This window comes from Acanthisitta chloris, unplaced genomic scaffold, assembly GCF_000695815.1.
Source record: "Acanthisitta chloris isolate BGI_N310 unplaced genomic scaffold, ASM69581v1 scaffold34611, whole genome shotgun sequence".
Taxonomy (NCBI): domain Eukaryota; kingdom Metazoa; phylum Chordata; class Aves; order Passeriformes; family Acanthisittidae; genus Acanthisitta; species Acanthisitta chloris.
Genome location: NW_008654905.1, coordinates 2,891 through 24,724, shown reverse-complemented (window position 1 = coordinate 24,724; position 21,834 = coordinate 2,891). Strand labels below are relative to the sequence as shown.

Sequence of the window (21,834 nt, the reverse complement as noted above, 5' to 3'; positions counted from 1 at the left end):
TAATTTATTTAAAAAAAAAGAAGAGAGGATAGAATCCTTTGTAGTTTTGAAAGTTAAGCAGCTTTCCAGACATGATGTATTACTCACAATGCACCAAATACAGCTTACCAAGTCAAAGATACATGACATACCTTTTTTTCCCAGCTTTGCTTATTTTTTTTTAAATTAATTTTTAACACATGACATCTCCAGGACAATTCCTACTATCTCATACAGGAGAGGCAGATGTAAATCTTGCTGGGTTCCTTCCTAGCAAAGATGATCTCTATGTGAGGATCTCTAGATATAATGTATATCTGAAAATATATTAACAACAACAGGTCAACCTGTTTAAAGAAAGAATGAAACCATGTGAATGAAGGAGCAGTGCTGAGCAATCTGCTGAACATATGGGATCCTTGGAGTCTTGGACTGTGTGACAGAGCTTCACCAGCACAGATAAGGTTGGAGGGGTGTTGATAATTATTAGAGACATAGCTGGTGTAGCTGGAGTGACAGAATCCCTGTGACAAATGCAGCAAAAAGCCATAGGAGGAAATCCATATGTCAATTCACCTTAGGTTGTTTGCAGAAGCAATCAAAGTATCTTGGCAGAAAACCTTCCATCATACTTTGATTTTGAGTACTCTTCCAGCACAATTTACTGGTATCCCTATGATAGCTAAGACTGCTTGTGGCAGATGAGATTGCAATCAAAAACAATGCAATTAACTTGTTGCTGAAAATTTGTCTTCCTTATTTAAAAGAATTGCTAAGGTTTTGTGTTGTTTTGGTTTTTGTTTGGGGGTTTTTTGTTGGTTTTTTTTCAATCTGTGAATTTAGTAATTGGAGAATAATTTTGCTGCTTCCGACAGCTTTTGATTGACACTGTGGGGAGGAAAAAATGGATTTTTTTTTTTACAGTTAAGAGTAAGCTCTCTGCTCTTATATTTTGAAGCTTGTCACTTTTATAAAGTTTGTGTCATTTAGCTTCCAGTCATTTTGGGTGCTGCTTACTTACACCTGAGAACGATAGGAGATGTTAAGGAAGACTTCCAGTGGAAGCAGAAAACTGAAATGTATTAACTGGGTGGTGATTCTCCCTCACATGACCAGAAGCAAAACAAACTGTTTGGCTTTTGGCTCTGCCTGCTACTAAACACCCTGTCATAGTGTGTGAGGTGAGTCATGACTTGTTTATTTATAGCCGTGGCCAATCAAAGCCGCCCGCTCTGAACTTCATTCAAGACCAGCAGGCACTTTAGGATGTCTTGTAAACATTTGCCCTCTGAGCAAGGAGTGCTCTTCCTGGCAGCGAGCAGCACAGGTGCCTGGCTGGTGGCTCCTAAAACACAAACCAGACTGGAAGATCGTTGCCTGGATTATCTAAATTGGTAGAGAGAGAGAGAATTCGTTTTTACATCTGAAATGTCAGACAGTGAGGACCTGGGACAAGATGACAGGTACTGTACACTGCTTGCGATGGCCTTCTCGTGCAGCACAGCAAGGGCTGAGGCTTCATGTAATTAATCTGTGTGTGCTGCTGAGTGCTCAGCCTGAGATCAGTTTCCTCTGGCTTGTAACACGTCTGATTCTTGAGGTGTTTGCCTCTAATGCTAACCTAAGGCTTCTTAGAAAAGAAGTGTTAGGTCTTCATGTCTGCATAGCGGTTAAATTGTACAGCTCTTAGGTATTTCTTAAACTGAAGCTGAGGGGAAGAAAATACTGTGTGGTTTCTACTTTGTCACTTTTCCCAACCATGGGACAACTTACAAGCCTCAAAATGTCAGGCACGGAAATAGTTTAATCGGAGCCACGCTAGGGACAGAACCATAACTCACTTCTATGAGATAGGGCACTGTGTCCCTTTGAGGTATGCCTGTCTTTCTCAAGTTTAACTTTTATCTTAATTAGCTTAGAAAACCAACAGTCAGGACAAGAAGAAATACTTGGATCTAAAACTTGATAACAATTTAACAAATACTATTTTCTCAAATACGATCCAGCACATTGCTATGAAATAAATGCACTAATTAAATTTAGCTAAACAGATTTTAAAATAGGTATTTTAAAAGTACATGTTATTGATGTTTGGCTATGACAGAGTTTATAGTCCAGGTTTCTAAAAGCCCACATGATCTTTCCATAGTCTTTATGTTAATCCAAATGTTGACTCTAAAATGGTGTTAATGAAATATTTGATACTGCAAAAAAGTATTTGTCATGTATGTAGAAATATACTTCTTTTTTAGAAGTTAGTTAGCAAAATGCCAGAATATAGAGGCAAATCTAAAAAATTAAAAGGATCAGAAGTGAGCATTTCATTATGGCTTCAGATTTGATTTCTTGTAGTTTGATTTAAACTCGAACGTATATATGGATGCTTCTTCCAATATGTATGTCAGAGTGTTGTTGTGAGATAGATGAAATACAGTAGACACTTCTGGTTGTCTCATGTAGAGCAGCATATTCAGGCACAGCCACCTCACTGGATGAGTGTGGGTGAATGGATCCCCAGTGGCATAATTGGGTCTCTGCAGGGGTGTGGTCACCTACGCATTTCCGTTTGCAGGGATATCACAGTTGCACCCCATAAATGACATAGATTAAAATTAATTGTAGTAGCAGGTAGCATTTTTCTTTTCTTTGAAGGAAATATGGACTCATTCCTGATAACCACCAAAGTTTTAATTCCTATACTTTAAAAAACTGTTAGTGAGGTCTTGTTTGTTCCGTTGTATATTTTTGATAAAGGAATACAGAAATATGTGTGACACATTGAAGAAAAAAACAAAAGAGGTTTCTACTTTGTAATACCTAATTTATTTTGTTCATAATTTTTTCTCTATAAAGGCTTGTAGCAAGTTTCGGCAGTGAAACAGAAGTAAAACTAGACCTAAAACTCTAAGACTTCTTTTTCCATCAGAGTTGTTGAGGGCTTTTTTTTGTTTTTAAACAAAAAGGATGAACTCTTCTGAAGCAGTAACCTGAAAAGAGTGGTTACAGGGCCTGCTCTCCCTGTTTATCATTTTTGAAACCACCATTAAATTAATTGACCCTGATCCTACTCCCTCATCTTTCTGTGTCTTTGCTACTGAGCAAAAAGGTTTGAGAATGTGGTTTAATCAAAAAGTTCCAGGTTTTTTTCTGACATTAATTTGCCTTTTTCTCTTGTCATAACAAATAGGATATAACTGGAAAACATTCCTACAGAAAGGCTAATTGGATGGAGGTCAGAATATTGTGGCCCAAGTTAAACAAAGGGGAATAGAAGGAGGTACTATAGGAACTATGCTGGACCAATATGAGAAATGTGCTGGAGCAATTAGTCTTAGAATGGCAAAAGAAAAATCGTAATGTAAATGCACAGATAATGGGGTGATTTTAAGGGCACACTGAATCAAAGCTTCAGATTTATTTTTTTAAAAAGGAGAGCAGTGGTGTTTTTGTAGAAGGTGCAGAATGAGCTTTGTTCCCTGATCAGTTTCAGTGCACTGCACTCCTTACAGCTCCTTCTCAGGTGCAAATACTTCATACATCCTCTTCCCTCTTGAGTTCATGTCCTACTTCAGAAATATGTAATACTGTGTCATAAGTGTGTTTCATGAACATTGTTACATCATAGTTAAATATGTGGCATTGGTCAATAGTCTGTTAGTCATACTGTGAACTCCATAATAAGCAGAGGAACATATGCACAAATACTTCTTAGGCTAGTGAAAAAAAGCTGAGAGCTGTGAAGATAAGGTACCCACTCATATCCCACTCAAAGCAGATGAAGAATAGTGAGGAAATATGTGACCAAAGGTGGAAGATTGAAAATAATTTAGCATAAGGAGGTATTTCCCCCTGTAATTCTTTATCATCAGGTCCCCTACAGTTTTGGTGTAAGATGGTATAATTTTTTAAAAAATAGAAATAAAAAAATTGGCTACTCATGAGTAACCTAATAATGGTTATGAATGTATGAAAGGTTCTGTGAACAATCACTCCTGCAGTAGTGGAAAAACATGGCTTTAGGTGCTTCAAAGAGATACCAGTGTGTAACTTCCTCTATCAGAACAATGTCTGTGTTGTTCTAATCGCTGTCACCTGCCTGTTATTGAAAAGGATGGTGCACTGAACTGTCAGCCAGGAATCTTCTATGACTGGAATGAAAATGGGAGGGAAAACTATGTTATTTTGAACTACAGTCTTATAGTGCTATAGACCTTTCTCAGCAGGTGCTTCGACTTAGAAAAATGGAGATCCCGTTTCAAGTCAAACCTGCATGTTATTTAATTACTCAAGGCATGTTGATTTGTAATTATAGAAGAATATTTGCTGCTTCTGCTAGTACTAGTTAATAAAATATAAAAGATTTTGTTTCCTTTTGTGATTCTCTACACAAATGTAGGCAACAAGTTGTTAGCTCACACCAGGAACTCCAAATAACACAGTAATACATCAGAGTAAGTGATAACCTACTCCTACAAAATGCATTAAAACACATTGAAAGAGTCAGCATGAAGTTCTGCACAGAAAGACCTAAAGCCATCTTGTGATGTTACACAGAAAGCTGTTTTCATGTTTTTGCAGGTTAAAAGTATTCTTTGACACTTGGAAATCCAGTTTTCCTTTTTGGTGCAGCTGCTCTGCAACTCAGGGAGTGCTCAGCTCATCTTTCCTTGCTGTTTGACTTTGAGAGGCCTTGAACTAGAGTATCCCAGCTGAAGAATGCAGAGGCTATAAAGGAGAAAAATGAATTGATTTTGTGAAAAAGGGTTAAAAGAGTTGCCTTTGCAGGAGAAAAGTGAATGTGAAGGAGTTGCTTCTAAGAGCTGGGCAGATCTGTTTACAGTTCTACAAATGGAACTTTGCATTCCTGTTATTTAGTAAGGAGTTTCCTTACTCTTCTGAACAAAAATAGTTCGATTAAAATTTCTCATTTGTCTAACCAGTATTCATTACAAATGGGAAGCTAACCTGGAAGATCCCAGCCCTAGTACTGCCTTGGTAAAAAGACAACAGCAGGCAGTAATAGCATTATAGTCATTGCTAAACATAAAACAAGTCTCTAATGGTATTTACATGGCACTGAAACAGTTGTCATGCAACTGTTTTAAAAAAATCTATGCTTATTGACTAAGTCATGAGTTGGGCTAATAGCACTGGACTATCAGATCACATTTCACATTGTGAATGACCTCAAACTGCAGTAGTAGCTGGTGTTCTTCTCGGGGGAGCTGGACGGGAGTAGCACAGGTCAAGGGAAGGGTTTCCCATGAGGGCCAACCTACCAGTCCTCTCTCTAGAGGAGCTGGACAGGGAAATGCCTCAAATTTGGAGTATATTTTGTTTATTTTAGCAGGACATTCAGCAAAAAGTGACAACATTTAGTACCATCTGCTATGCTGGGGGTCTTGTGTAGTGGAATCAGCTTTAGAAAAGCTAGAACTAGTCAGTTTATGTCTGATCAGCTAAAGAAAGACAATGCAGCTCCTTATTGAGACTTTAGAAGAAGACTGGTGTTATACCTGAATAGATGAGATGAACACATCCCCTCCAAAATAAAATCCTGGTAGTAATGGGTCGTTTTCTGGTTTGTTTTTTGTTTTGTTTTTTTAAGCAATCTGTAGGACAAGATTAGTTCCCCTATCTCTTTGCACTTCAGTGTATTTTTATAAGAACAGGATTGCTTCCATTTTCAGAAAAGTTTGTTCTTAACTAGTCATATAAACAGCAAAACCACCTTCATTTATAGGATTGTTATTGTTTAGCAGCACTCCAGTGGTAAAATGTTCCCATGTCAGTTAAAGAGAAGAGAATACCATTATGACTTCAGTTTAACACCCTGTGCAAGAAGGGCACAGAGTCAGAGATGAAAGATTGCTTATATTTTGTTGAAAGTCACACATCCAGACTGGTTTGCTATGCAGTCCGTTGAGAAAGATACATCCAGCTTCCTCATTTAGACATATTTCTTGTACAGTAATATTACTGAAAAATGTTCTTGGTCAAGAAATAAAAGGGGCCTGCATGTTACTGAAAACTGTGAAATAATATCCTTTTTCTCAGCTTTTTTTTTTTTCCACATATTTCCCTGAAAAAAAAATGTAGCAGCAAATTGGACTGACTCACTGCTAATAGCACAAAATTGAAGTGTGAAATGAAGATAGAGGAGGTCAGGAAGAAAACACTTTCAGAGTTTGAGAAGTAATGTTGCACAGTATTAACAGAATTCAATTAGTTCTCATAAATAATGTGTTTGAATACAGGAGATAGGATAATTAAAAGAGATTTGTGGATTGGGAAGTGTTGTTAATTACTCCTTAATATTGATAACTACATTCTCCAGCTTCAATTTCAAAACAAGAGCTGTCTGTATGTCTTAGAGATTGCAAGTGTGCCCAAGCCTTAGTGTTGAAGCGATAGTCAAATGTGATTGGTCAAAGGATGTTTGTCATAGCACTACATGTTGGTGAGCCTAAACATGTGCAGCACCTATGGATTAACAATGGGAAATAAAGTGCATATGGATATGAACAAGCTGGAGAGATTTCTATTAAAAAGCTTTGTAGAGTTTGTAGCTGATAGGCTGTAGATGCAGATTCTCTCTGAAGTCTGAGAACAGGGTGTATTTGTGGATGTTCCTGTACTGCCCTTTCTTTCACTGACACGGCATAGTTTTGTGGCAGTCTTTGAAGCAGGCAGGATTTTACATGGTGCCCCAGTGACTCATTTAAATTGCAGGTCTTGTTGACCTGGTCATAGCCACATGACACAAATATAATTATTTTTGTATACTTAATGATTGCATAGGATCCAAAAGTGGCACAGGATAGAACACAGTTTGACATAATCACCTTCAAAATTAGCCATGTAGGTCATTAAGATGTCATGCTGTGAGTTCAGTGGTGCTGGTCATTCTGTCTTTTCACGTAGTGCACATAACACTCAAAATTTGTTACATTGTGTTTCAATAAGGCTAATCAATAGTGCATTGTTTTCTACCACATAGTTCAGTAGTAGAAGTTAGAGGTTTTGCCATTGGCACTTTAATACATGTCATTGTAAATGTGCTTTTTACACTATTTCATATATTTTGGAGAGAAAAAGTGATGTTTATTTTCATTTTTAGTATGTGACCACCCAAAATTTATATGTAAAATAACTTTTTAATTATATATTTTTTTCACAAACTATTAAAATCTAAATACTGTTTTATATCCCTTTTCTCTGTACCTGAATAATTTAGAAGAAAAATTTCAGATTATATTTTTGGCTTAGTTCTTCAGGTATAAAATGTTTGCTTCAAAGAAAGCTAACTGCATCATTATAATCACTTCCTTCTGCACTGTGATGATTTCTTTCCTCACAGCAGAGACCTGGGAAAGCTCTGAAAAGGTAAATCTGCTTGACTGGGTTTTGCTAACAGTTCACACACTGCATTTCATTTGGTTGAGTTTCATGGTAAATTAATTTCTGGTTGCCTGTTTGTGTTGTTACACCATTCTTTAAGTTCTAAATATTACTTTTTGAAAAACCACAAAATAGCTGTATTCCCTATATTTTGATTTATGTATCTTTGGGAATGTAACTTTTAGCTCTTCCACCTTGACTAATACATTCTAAGCCACCCTTACAATTAGAGTCTGCACAGGCTTCAAGCGTGTGTGGTTACAGTTGGGAAATCAAGAGGGTTTAGAAGCTCTGTAATTACTAACTCTCTGTTTATGTAGATGCAGTCCTTCAGATCCACCACATCATGGTTTGTCACTGCTGCAGTTCTGAGTAGTGTATCTCCATGAAGATACATATAAAACTGCATACACATAATTGAAAAAAAGCCAACATGTCATGAAGAGATCTTTAAAGCAGTAACACGAGATCTGCTGACCTTTCTGAGAGAAATGTGATGGGGCTTTGCTTGAACAGATGTCTAGATACAAAATGAGAGCATGACACCATCGGTCACTTTTAGAGAATGTAATGCCACTGACTTCTGGCCAGAGTTTGTGACTGTGATCAGTGGAGGCATTTGGGCGGGAGGGTGTTTTGGGTAGTTTTTTTTGCAACTACTAGGCAACAGTTTATGTATTTGCTCAGTTTTAGAAATGATGCAGTAGTCAGAAGGATATGAGTAATTTATTTTCTTTCTGAACACCCTCAATCTTATTGACAGTAGTTTTAGAATGGACATGTAGCACTTTATATGAAGCTCAGAATAAGTGATGGGGTCATAAAAGTTTATTCTTTCTAAGTTGTGCACAAAAGCCTTTGGAGGTATTCAGAGAGAGCTGGCTGCTTATATCCCCAATGCAGCACCTGAACAGGAGTACCAAAAGCTGTTTTGGCAGGAAGTATACTGTTCAGGTTTAAGTCATTTATTAAGGTACTGTAAGTAACTACATTATTATTATGCCAAAATAGTTTTTATGTTCTTGGTTGACTGGTGTATTCAAGCACTCAACACTGATCATCTATACCACATATCTTCATTTTTATCTTTATGTCATTAAATGTGATCATTGAAAAGCTAATTCCTCTGGAATATGCATGTATGTGGCTATAGTAGAGCTGACAAAGGTGTCTTATGATTTCTTGTGGCCTACAAAAACCTACCAAGTATTCCTTTGTGGGGCTTAGTAGTGGGTTTGCAATGTTTTGAAGCAAACTACACCTGTAGCATCTACTCTTCTTACGTGTCTGCCTGTCAGTGTACCATATGTGGACCATGGGACCAATGGTTGTGATAGTACACTTTATCTGTGCTGCAGCTCATACTTTTAACAACTTGCTTAAACAAAGCATCGCTAACAACCAAATGAAGCACCTCCAGAGAACTTTCCCTGCAAATGTGTCATTTTTCTGCATAATTTGTATTTTTGCTTTGAGTTGTTACTAGTTATGCCACTGTGCCTTGTTATATCTCCTCTTCTTTAATCTATGTTGTCTTTATATTAGTGGTTAGTATATATGAAAATAGTTTGCATTACTATTATTATAATTTATGCTTTCATCTTTCCCCTCTCTCTTTTTTCTCTATTAACTTAAAATTAGTAAGGTGACTATCTGTAACTGTCCAAGTATTTCAAAGTGATTTGATAGTAGACATCAGGCCTTATCTATGTTCACTCTTTGTGCTTCCATAAAGTTTCACTTTGATTGTCAACAATTTTAAACAAAAGGTAGGAGTAAAACTCTGTAAAAGGATTTTGTAATTGAGAATACTGTTATAATAGTGGCTTTTGACACTGGAATAAACAGGCAGCTCTTAAAATACTTACTATTAATGCTGCAAAATGGTTTACAAAAGCTGGAAGCAGTGTTTTTTTAGGGGGAGTAGCCTATCCATAAAAATCACAGTTCCCGTAAGGCAAAACCTTTGTGCACTGCTTTTCTCAAGCTGCTAATTCTCAGAGATGATGGAAATTGGTATCTCCGTTGTGGATTGCAGACAGACATAAAGTTCTCTGTTACTTTGCTGATCCCTCCAGCTGGATTCCTGTAGAGATCTCCATGAGTTACGTGACGGTTCTATTTGCATCCTCTGTCAGCAGTAAATACCTGCACGTAGTGCCGTGCATGGCTGCAAAATTGGAAAAGTCACCTAGTCCAAGACATGGGTCTGTCGTCCTGTGCATTTCAGGTGCACTGTTTTAAATAGTCATTGGGTTTTTTTCTCGATGGGGAGGAAAATACTCAAGGTGAGGGTTTTTTTGTAATGTAAGAAGAAATCACACCTTGGCAATACTATAAATACTATAACAAAGTCGGGAATAGGGCAGTAAATCGGGTTTGGACTGTAATGCGTTTTGCTCCGAGGTTGAAATAGCAGTTTTTCCGTCGGTCGGTTCACTGCGGTGCCACCACCTCGTGGCCAAGGGGCCACACGGCCACCCAGGACAGCCAGCGAGAAGGGGAAGGGTCTCTGTGGGGGTGTGCCTAGACATTTTTGACCGAATTGTTCCTAACTTTTTACAGGAGGCTGTGTCAGATAAGAGTCTGCAGTTCCATCGGGCAGTCTGTGTGTGTGTCCTCACTGCTGCACACCCACCCTTGTACAGGCTCTTTTATCATCATACTGTAGATTTTGATTTGTCTGCCTATGGCAAAATGCTTACTATTTGTGCAGTGATGCATGGGCATGTAATGGGTTATGTACCCCAGTAAAATGACTGTGGGGTGGTTCCTGGCTGGTTTGGCATTCACTGCGGACAGAGCTGTGTGTACTGAGCAGTGCATGGTGTGAAAGTAACTCAGTAAAACTGGTGTAGAATTTACTTCAGGTTCTCACTGTTTGCATGGTGGTTCATCCATACTTTGTACCAGTTTGGTTTGACATTGACTGGCTTGTCTGTGTTTTTCTTTTGATTTGCCCTTCATAAAACATCTTTGTTGTAGACATTTTGTCTATTTCACAAAGGTCTATGATGTGACCCTTTAAACTGGATATTTTCTAAACTGATCAGCCCCAGATTACATACATATGCTTTCTCATGGTTTTCAGCGGATTCTTCAGTACAGTATTCTAACAGTCATAAGAGAGGCTTTAGAAACAGTTCTTTTCATAACATAAAAAAATTAAAATTCAGTAAGGAAATGAATGATGAATGTGTAAACATCAAGATTTTTAAAGCAATTTCTTTTTCTCAGTGGGATAACAGTCTCATGCATTATCACAGTTTGCAGAACAAGACAAAAAAAAAGAAAAAAAGTACAAGGACTATATGCATGAAATAAAATGTATTAATATGGTATGGCCATCCTGTGGCCATGAAAAGTACTGTGATATATTTTTTCTCAAGAAAAAATAATATTAAAAACCAAGTTTTGGTTCAGTTGCTTAATTTTGATGACAACCATGCCCCGAACTTAGTGTTTTCATAAAGCCAGAATGAATAAGCAGTAATGTAATTGCTTGTATGGGCTGAGAATTTCTAATACTGAACAGATTTTCTTTTTTTAGTTAAAAAAAAATCAGATTAGCCTAATATAAAATATGTGGAAAAAGGTGCAGGTGTCTCTGTCATAGCAGCAGCCATTGGATTGCCGAAGGCTATGGCTTTACAACAAGGTGCTTTCAATGAGTTTCAACATTCATATGAGCTGTAACCAAAGTTGGGTATTTTTGTTTGCTTTACTCAGCTGGAATGTCATCGATTCCAGGCCAGACTACAGACCCAGAATAAATCAGTGCATTTCAGAAACACTGATGAATTTATTTGTATTTCTTCAAGAAATGTCTCACTTCAAGGAGCAAAACCCTGGCAAGGTAAGCACTCCCAAGTAAGTTTAAGTTCTATATAAGAAAGCAGGCAAAAAGAATGGAAAAATAAAATGCACATTCTGATAGTTTCAATCATGAGTTTCTGCTGACTTTTTCGCTGTGGAAAGAACATGGGTAGGTAGTCAGTGAGAGAAGCTGTTCAGAGTTAAGTTCATAGCAATACAGTCCTTCCCCTTACAGCTGTTGGGAATGTCACCAGTTATTCCATGGACTTTGTAAAGGAAATTTAAAGCATCACAATTTAATAAAAACTTGCAAAAAAACCCAAAAAAACAGTAACATGGTCATGTTCCTAAACATAGACCTTTTTTTTTCCTCAAATAACTGCTGTTTTCAGGATTAGCTTTTCTTGCAAACAGGCCATTTGGAATTAGCAAATAGGAAATATGTAGCACCACACTCAAATATTAGCAGTTTAGACTGAAGATACAGATAAGCAACAGGATAAAATACATTTAAAAATGAAATAAATTATACAAAGAGGAGTTATATGTTTGGATAATAAAGTTATATTTAAAAGAAGTAAGTGCATGTTGAAGTAAGAAAACTCAGTATACAGAATTCCACCATGTGGTTGCATTACAGAGTAACTGTGTGTTAGAGCATGTTGAGATATATGTAATAATGGTTTAGAAAAGCTAATTTTGACAGCGTGTTTTCTCTTCTTTTTCCTGACCTCATTCTCTAGGCCATGTCATTATTTCACTGCTATATTAAGAAGCAAATTAGGCACTGATGCTGTGTGCAGAATTTCTTTGAATTAAACATTTTATTGCAATTCAGCACCAAAAGCAAATGGATTCTTTCTGTAAACTTTCAACAGATCAATTCTGTACTCAGCATTGTGCAGTTGTAAAAGATGCACTGTATTTCTCAGTCATCTCAAAGGCCAAATCACAGATTTTATGCTGAAAATTCATCTCAGTCTTGTTGTTAACAAGGATGCTAGAGTAGCCAACAAACATTAAAGGAATGCTTGCCAATGCATGAGCAAAAACAGTTTCACAAAGTAACACAGCAGGAGAGAGAACCGTAGCTATAGGAAGGATATTTTGCTTTTGTAAGCTTGCAGCAAGTGTACATTGTAGTACTTCAATTAGCAAGTTGGTCTTTTTCCTGCACATTAACTATTCAGTCTTTTTTTTGTAATGCGGGTGAAGTAGTTTCTGATTTTAATAATTACCATGAGCTTGTCAAACCTTTGCAGTAAATGAATAAAAATAGCCTGTTTTTATAATAGAAGAGGGGGCACATCCTAAATAGCCAAAATGGACTGTTTGATGCTTGTTTTCAATGGAAGTGTTTAAAGTGTTTCCTCGCTTAAAAACAACAAACTTCAATTTTGCACTTGATTCTTGATTTCATTTATTAGCATGCAACATTTTTCTTTTGCAAAATGACCTAAACATTTAAATAGTGAAAGTATTAATGGTCAATTTTAATGTTTTTGCCAGTTTTGTCTACTAGTCTGCAGCATATGTACATTTTTCACTGTCTTGGGAAGTTACATTCCTGGAGTTGTCCTCTCTTATGTCTTGTGTAAGTACAGTCTCTTTTACAATCGTGATTTGTGTGCGTGGTTTGTTCATTATTTGGTCTCTGTACAGGGAGTATTTATTTATCTATATTTACACACACATGCAAGTTTGCAGAGGATACCAAGCTGAGTGGTGCAGTTGACAAGCCTAAGGGACAGGATGCCATCCAGGGGGACCTGGACAAGCTTGAGAACTGAGCCCATGGGAATCTTCAGAGGTTTAACAAGACCAAGTGCAAGGTGCTTCACCTGGGCCGGGGCAACCCTGGCTATCAGTCCAGGCTGGGGGATGAACAGATTAAGAGCAGCTCTGTCAAGAGTGACTTGGAGGTGCTGGTGGATGAGAGGCTGGACATGAGTGGGCAGTGTGTGCTCACAGCCCAGAAATCCATCTGTGTCCTGGCTGCTTCAAAAGCAGCATGGCCAGCAGGTCAGGGGAGGTGATTCTGCCCATCTGCTCAGCTCTGGTGAGACCTCACCTGGAGTAGTGCACCCAGCTCTGGGGTCCTCAGCACAGGTGGACCTGTTCTGTTGGAGCAGATCCAGAGGAGGGCCAAAAAGATGATCAGAGGGCTGGAGCACCTCTCCTATAAAGACAGGCTGGGAGAGTTGGGGTTGTTCAGCCTTGAGAATAGAAGATTCCAAAGAACCTTTTTTGTGCCAGTCAGTTCTGAAAGAGGGCCTGCAGGAAAGCTGGGAACAAACATGTTAGTGGTACCTGCTGAAACAGGACAAAGGGTAATGGCTTTAAAGTGAAGGAAGGTAAATTTATATTAGATACAAGAAAGAAAACGTTTACAATTTTTTGTCACATGGAAGTCAGCTTTGAAGTTTTTTTCAGTGTGTTGATTCTGGCACAATGTTGCATGGTCAACAGTCTCAGACAGAGATATGCAGGTGAAGTCAAGATAGTTATAAATGTTATAATCACCATAAAGTGTGCCTTACTAGAAGTAAAACAGGTGCCAATAGGTATGAATACAATGGTATTTTTTGCAATGAGTAGGAATGGCTCCTGGACACTGGATTTGGCATTAGCAGTGTGTCTGACATGGGTGTTTCATGGTGCGTTTTTATGTAAAACTAATTGTATTATGTAAAATTAGTAGTTGTCTTATGTAAATGCATTATTTAAGGTTTATTGTGTAGCTTCTTACATAGCAACATTTCAATACAATTTTTTCTCTCTGTCTTCATTTTTATCACAGTATTGTGTGCCTTTTTATGTCCCTTCCTTAAGTGCAATGAATTTGGACAGAAAGTGTGCAACAAAATTAAGGCTGTTCTGATGAAACTAGATTTTGGAATAGTGGATTATATCAACCAGAAGAAAAAAGAGAGATCTGGTGAGTAATTAATTATAGCCCCAAGTAATGTATTTCCGTATGCAGAGAAATTTTCATTCTCCTTGTAGTCAGTTTGGTTTGTCCTGTGAAGCCAGTTAAAGGTATTTCTTGCTTTGAACATGGCTGCTGTTCTTAGCTTTATAGGGAATGTATGTCAGACTGAGAACAAAAATAGTATTTCATAGAAAGAAACAAGGAAAGCTCATCATACTTTATTAGTGTACTGCTTGTAAGTTTTCAGCAAAAAACTACTTGCTGTAAGTATGCAATATTTATCTCAGTTTAGAGAAGGCAAACTTACCCAGGAGGGAGACTCACTAAAGAGTCTCAAAATAAGTGCATAACAGAATTTTCAGTAAGAGGCCAAACTTTGTTCCAGTATCTAAATAAACCTTGGTTTCACTCCCAGCAGCAAAAAGAATTAATTTTCTTCCCCAAGTACTCAAAAAGCATTTAAGAATTGCAGTAGGATGGCAGCTACAAATTGATCAAGGTTTTTAGCTGGAAAAAGGAGAAATCAATTTGAAACAAAATCTTCCCTACCTCAGCTGAAATCTTTCTAACATTGGGAACTTTTAGTTTTTAAGCAATAAATCTATCTCAAGGAAAATATGCAGATAAATAGTGTTATCTTTAGTTTGTTCTTTGTGTATGCTCCAGTTTTGGTAATTAAACCTTTGTGGTGTAGTCACATGACTTGCAGGTAACCAACCTTTATTTTTAGTGTTGCATCAATAGAATTCATATCTGCTTTAAAAGATGCATTTCTTGTAACCATTCAATGTGCCACTCCTAGACCCAGTGAGAAGAACTATCTGCCTTTTGCCCTTCTCTCAAATGTAGTGCAGTAGTTGTTGGAAATAAGGAATAATACATGGAAAATTTTATTTCGTGTATTGTTCTACCTTGTTCAGTTTTTAAGTGAAGCTGGCAGAGAAGGAGATCAGACTATTGTTTCTTAAATTTCCTAAGCCCACACTGGGAACATGGTTGAGGTTAGATGCTTGCTTTCCTGCATCTCACCCTCCAGTTTAATTCAACCCAGACAAGTTGACCTTGCTTTGCTGCTTGGGTTCACCACATGGGTTCACAAACCCTTGTGCTGGCACGAGAGATGAAAGAGCGAGTTTCAAAAAGAGGCAGCCAATAACATAACAACTGTTTTTCATTTTATATTGGTCTAAAAGATTCTCAGACAGAGGAGGCGAAATTTGTGTCTCCGCTCATCTGTAAAGAGCAACATTCTACCAGACCTCAGAGGATGCTTTGTATGTATGCTGTGTATGTTTGCATGTACCTGTGAATGCAGGGCAGCTGGGTCCAAAGGAGAAGGGGTTTATGAAGGAAGATTACGTGCAATTATCCAGAAAATTGCATGTCCTCAGGTAAAAGTGACGTGGTGGGATAATTACACAGCCTGATCTAACAGAGTGTCACACCTGTGCATTGTACCCACAGAGTAGTTTCAAAGATAGATATATATTGCCAGGGCAGATAACATTACAGTGAGCAACAGAGACTCCTGAAGGAAACACAACACAGGTAACTAAATCTGTTGGAATGTATTTCAGAAGAGCATTCTCTCTCCTGCTTTGGCTGCTGTACAATGTATTTTGATAAGCATCGAGCCTCAGTCAGCCTTGTTTCCCTCACCCTAGTAGCATATGACATAAATGATGCACTGTGTCAGAGGGTAAAAGGTTACTGTACTGCACAGGTTGTGTGACAGAGAACACACGCTGAACCTGGAAATCCGTTGTCATGAGTAGGATAAAAAATATATTTTTTTTCTTTCAGAAACAGCAAAAACAAAACCCACAGAAGATGACAGTGAATTAGACATATCAGCTCTGTGTCCTAAGGTGACTTTTTTTCAGTCAGCCCTGTCTTGCTTTTAAAATCTATATAGATAATGGAGACTATCTAGATTACTGTCTCTGTTCTTCTGTGGAAGACTTTAACCTGCCCAGGAGGTTGTGTTCCTGAGCTAAGCAGTATGCTTTAGGAGTGATTCATAGTCTCCATCTTCAGGCTTATACTAATTAACTTACTGCATTTGTGACTTCTGGCCTTCAAGGTAATGGTTTCTTTGGCCTACTGAGCTATGAATTTGTTTATTTTGTGTTGGCTGTAGAATGATTACACTGGAAAGTAATAGCAAATGTGGTTATTTTTATTTGCCAACAGTGAAATTGCAGTTAATGTTCATCAAATTAAAATATAAAAGGGAAACATTCATAGAAAACTTACATATGTCAGATACTTTTGTAATCACTTGTCTAATCATTTTCAATGATAGTATATATTGATATATTATCTATAAATATATTTCTAGATATGTATGAGAACACTAAAATATCTCATTTTTCTCTTAGTGTTGTAAATAACTGTATGGCAAATGTTTTTCTATTATAATCAGAACAGCGGTTGATATTAAAAAGTTCAGCTTAGTAGGAATTATTATGCACTATTTGTTCAGTAGTGCATAAAGCCTGACTTCATCAGTGATCCCTTTGAAGGTGGTTTTGTATTCTGAAAAAAAAGATTATATCCCACGGGATAAATATTTGTAGCTGACATAATTGAATATTGTGAAGGGTAATGGTTTGGTTTTTTTTAGCCAATTTTTGATGGGCTTATAGATAATGGGCTGATTTTTTGATCCAGGTTTACTCATTTCTTTACATTTATGCATATTTTGAATTTGCAGGCTCATTCTACTTTCATTACAGTAGGCTATTACTTCCAGAATGAATAACTGGAGTTTTCTTCTTTAGTATAATATAGCTCTCAGTTACTGCAAAGAGGGATGCTTCACTTCTAGACATTGTATACAATTATTTTCATGTTTTGACAACTAAAGCTTAAATAGGAAGTGATTCATGTTGCTATGACATACAAGAAGGTTGGGGTTTTTTTCAGTATCTAAGCATTGGCTTCCTGTAGTATGAATTTTTTGAGTACAAGAATACCATGTATGGAACTTTTTTCTGTGTAGGTTAGTCCTGCAGTGGCTGCCAAAGAGCTGTCAGTGTCTGACACAGATGTATCAGAAGTATCTTGGACCGATAATGGGACCTTTAATTTATCTGAGGGGTATTCTCCACAGACTGACACATCTGATGGTATGTAATGGCTTCATCTATCTCATCCATGAATTTCAGGCATCCAGGTTACCTGAAAATGATTAGAGAATTTGAGGACAGACTTTTTTGGATTGTTACTTTTCCCCCTGAAATGAATTTAAGATTAATTCCAGTGTTTTGTGTAGTTTGGTATACACCTTGTGCAAGAACTCTCCTCATCTTAAAAATACTGACATACATCAGCAAGTGTCTAAATAATTAGGTAGTGCTAGGTAAAACCAACGCAATCACTAAGTGATGGATTTAGCTCTCTTCCACCAAACCCTTTAAGCAAGTAAACCTTTTAAGTTACTCCCAGTGCTTTTGTGAGTAAGCTAAACAAATAAAAGATGAGGAAGGAAAAATGAATACTTTGAATTGTTAAACAGCTAATTAAAGAAAGTATTATTAGGTTTTGTTACTAGTATGCTAATGAAGACAGCCAACAATGAGCCTAAATTAGATATGAAGACTAAGGCTAGGGAAAATGTTCTCAAGCACTTGCCTTGATCTTGACCAGATCTTTAAGTTCTTACTTCTTACAGATCAAGATACCTGTTAGCACTTTGCCTGAATAAAGATTAAGGACAACAGTCTTCTCTGTGGATCTGTTGCTCTGCTCATCTTGCACTTCTCCCAGGAAAAGTTCATTGACAAGAAGGGTGATACTACTTAATGTCATTATACAGAAAAAATGAATAATTTAAATTATTTTGGTAATATTTCAAATTATAAACAGACAGCATTGTACAGTCACAGAATCATAAGTTGGAAAGAGCCATTGTCATTCATCTCATCTAACCTCCTATTCAAACCAGGTACAGCTTCATGAAGTTTCTCAGGGCTGCATTTGAATTTTGAACATCTCCAGTGGTGGAGATTCAGCAACCTACTTGGACAGCCTTTTTCAATATTTGCTCACCCTCATGATGAAAAAGATTTTTCTTAGAGTGAGTCAAAATTTTCCATCCTTTCACTGGGTATTTTCTGGAAGAGTCAGGCCCATCTTCTCTATACCTTTCCATTCGGTGGTTACATTATCTGATTCCCCCTTTGCCACCTTCTCTGAAAGCTGAACAAGGCCCATTCTCTCAGCACCTCCTCATATGTCCTGTTCTCTACCACCTAAATAACCATGCTGGCCCTCCAGGAGACTCAGTCCTGGCTTTCATTGTCTTGGACTAGAGAGATCAAAACTGGACAAAGTGCTTCAGTGTATACTCTCAACTGCTAAACAGAGAGGGAAATTCCCTTCCATTGACTTCCTGCCTTCATTGTTGCCATTACAGCTCAGTGTGTGGTTGGCCTTCCTTGCTGTGAGGGTGTAGCATTGACATGCTGTCCATAGGGCTTCATCTTGAAAGCCTCTTTCTGTCTCACTGCCCCCAACCTGTACTGCTGCACAGGTTATTGCATCTCAGCTGCAGGACTTCACATTTGCTTTTGTTGAATGTCATGATGTTTCTTTTAGCCTGTTCCTTTCTCCAGCCTCTTGAGGTCCTTCTGAAGGTGTGCAGACCTCCAGAATATCACATACACCTGCCCCACAGCAGTTTCTTTCTGCCCGTGAACTTGCAGAGTTTCCATTCCATCCTGTCATCCAAGTCATTAATAAAAGCGTAGAATAGTGTTGGTTTCATACCTTTGACAGACACAAGTAACCTGCCTCCAGCTGGATCTTTTGTTGCTCTTTGACCCTGGCAGTCCAGCCAGTTTTCCACCCACCTTACAGTTCCCCTACCTTGTTTGCTCACCGGTTTGCCTGTCAGGATCATGTGGGAAACTACGTTCAAGGCCTTGCTAAGTAAAAAATAAAGTACATCCAGTCTTCTCCCCTGCGCAGCATTTCAGCAAATGTGACATACACAAAGTGCCAGACCAAGTGGGATGCATCCAAGGACTGGCTCATCTCCTGTCAAAGCTCTGTGCTTTTGAGTCACCATTGTGCATACAGCACAACCCTTCTTCCTCACCTTCCCTGTCTGCCTTTCCTAAAGAAAATAGAGAAAATTACATGAGACATTTTTTGGATTTATTTCCTTATGAATGTTCCTATTGCTTGTTTTCGTAGAAAGTAAGTTCAAAATTATTTTTTTTACTGATTATTGTTTACATTATTTTTCTTGTTCAAGGACTAGATCACAGTATTCCCTAGTGCTCATATAGGCCTCTTCCACAGGCCCTGTACTGTACAGTAATAACAAATGCTGTGTTGTTAATGCAGCCATTAAAATTTAATGTTTTATTTCTTTACATTCTAGTTTTTATCCTCTTGAAAACATGAAACAATCCTGACCATCTGTAGAATTTTCATTTCTGTTTCCTATTTCATACAAACATTGGCCAAGAAAGGAAAAAGTTATTAATTAAGTCTTTGCATTGGTTTTAAACACATAAACATTGTTTTTATTACTCTACACGTACATTAAAAGCTTGTAACACATCCACACGTTTACATATTTGAAATTTATAGATATTGTGAAGGAAAATAGTTTAGAGACCTGTTGTTGCATGTTATATTTTAAGACTTTATGTGGTTGGTATATTTAGAAATATCTGTGCCAAGGATTTGCATGGGTTGTTTCATTACAGCTAGATAACTAGGTATTTTGCTCAAATAACCTGAGTTAGGTCAATACCAGGTGATTTGTGGTATTAGATTTATGACCTCAAAACCATTTTGGTTTAGACTGAATAAAAAAGCTCCTTCTCATTGAGACTATAATACTGTACTAGGGTATGGATTAGAAAATGTATTCAAAGTGGCTCTTACTAATTGCATTTTTACATGTGGCTGCCCTTTGAGGGAGACCTTTTGTTGGTGCTAACACTGTTTCCTTCTGTTAACCCTGTCATAGATTTTGACCGACCTAGTGATCAGGAAGAAGCTTTCACTCGAGATCTTTTAGAATTCCCTTCTTTAGAAAACGGTGCTGGAACAAATGACGACGATGACTCAAGCATCGGAATGCCCAGCCAGCAGAAACGGAAAAAAGAGCAAACACATTTCAAGGCGGATCATGCTTCCACACAAAGTAAAGAGAGACCATCTGCTGCAGGGCTGTCCTTGCCTTTGACCAGTGACCAAACCTTTAATTTAGTGAGTGGAATTGCTGGAGATGTCATCGCAGCTGCAGTGTCTGCTGCCATCAAAGACCAGTTGCAGGCTGCACAGCAAGCTGCCTCACATACAGCACCCAGTTTGAGCGAGGAGACAGACACAGAGGAAGCTGATGATTTTGAACTGCTTGACCAGTCTGAGCTAGAGCAGATTGAGAAAGAATTGGGACTTTCACAAGGCCAAGAAGCAGAATCCCAGGAAAAGAAAAAATCTTCAGGCTTCCTTTCAAATCTGCTTGGAAGTCATTAACCAATTGCAGCTGGTAACATAGAAGAAATTAAACATAAAACATATGCAAAAAAAATCAAATGCAAAAAAAAAGAAAAAAAAAAAGGAAAATTCTGAGCTGTAAGCTTTAACTATTCCTTTAGATATGTTGTAATAATTTCCCTTATGCAGAGTGAATTAACTGGATAAATATCAGCTGATACTGATAGTTTAATGTTTCTGGTAGTTATACATCAATGTAATAGCATGGAAATGAATTATCTATCCACTGTTTGGATGCAGATGAGTGTTGAAGGTCAGTTGTTCAAAAGAGTTAGGGCAGAGGGGTTTTTTTGTCTTTTTGCCAACCATTTATTTTGGGGTCCTGAGCCAAATTTTCAACATTGGCAGTTTATTTACTCTTGGTTGCCAACCATGTAACACAATTAATGACTCACACAGAGAGGGCAAGTTATCAGAGGACTGCAATGAGATTAACTAAATCTCACCTCCTTCTATCATACTGAAAAGTATGGATCCCTGCAGTTAGCATTATGTGTAGTGCACCTACTATATACAAAACACATTAACCAGCACAGCTCTAGTTTAAATGTGTGCAACACTATAAAAAAAAACCTTCTTGATCACATACTTAAAACCTTTGAATTATTTTGGATATGGTGATGCATTTCCAAGTTTTTTGCTGTTTTAGGCTTGTAGAGTTGTAAAGTGGTATGTTATTTGACTGACCACCTGCTGTGTTTGTTGATGGAGTCTAGTCCTTGGCAGTATTGCCCATGTGAAGTCAGCCAATGAAGTTTTATATTTAAAAGTGAATATTGTGTAAACAGAACAACATTTTTGGGAGCAGGTGAGGGTAACTATTATTTGGAATAGAGGTTAGAGGTTAAAAAAAGCATAAAGGCTTTTTTTAGGTGCCATTTCCATAATTCGAGATTCTGTAGGTTTTGGTTTGGTTTTTCCCCCCAGGATAGCTGCTGCCACTTGCAACAAAAGTTGTGTTTCTAGCTGAATATTGTAAGATACTTTAAAGTATTTGGTGAGGTCATTTCTAGAGAAGACACTCGGAATCTTCTTGGCATGTAATTTAAATCAAAAAAGAACTTTGAATCATTTGCCAGTTTAAACTCCACACATGCTGAGTGAGTGGCATGGGATCTTTAGCAGGTAACTTATTTTTGTAGGGCTTTTTTGTTTACCTGTGACAAAACTGAATCACAATACCA

General features: G+C 37.6%; 1 protein-coding gene across 1 annotated transcript; it reads left to right on the top strand.

The window, feature by feature from the left end:
- Positions 1 to 1,254: 1,254 nt before the first annotated feature.
- On the top strand, positions 1,255 to 20,650 carry FAM134B (family with sequence similarity 134, member B). Its single transcript, XM_009083719.1, has 7 exons — positions 1,255 to 1,442; positions 11,110 to 11,236; positions 12,706 to 12,790; positions 13,997 to 14,134; positions 15,932 to 15,996; positions 17,133 to 17,259; positions 20,118 to 20,650. The coding sequence occupies exons 1-7, from the start codon at positions 1,408 to 1,410 to the stop codon at positions 20,627 to 20,629; spliced, it is 1,089 nt and encodes a 362-aa protein (XP_009081967.1). The 5' UTR covers positions 1,255 to 1,407; the 3' UTR covers positions 20,630 to 20,650.
- The last annotated feature ends 1,184 nt before the right edge of the window (positions 20,651 to 21,834 follow it).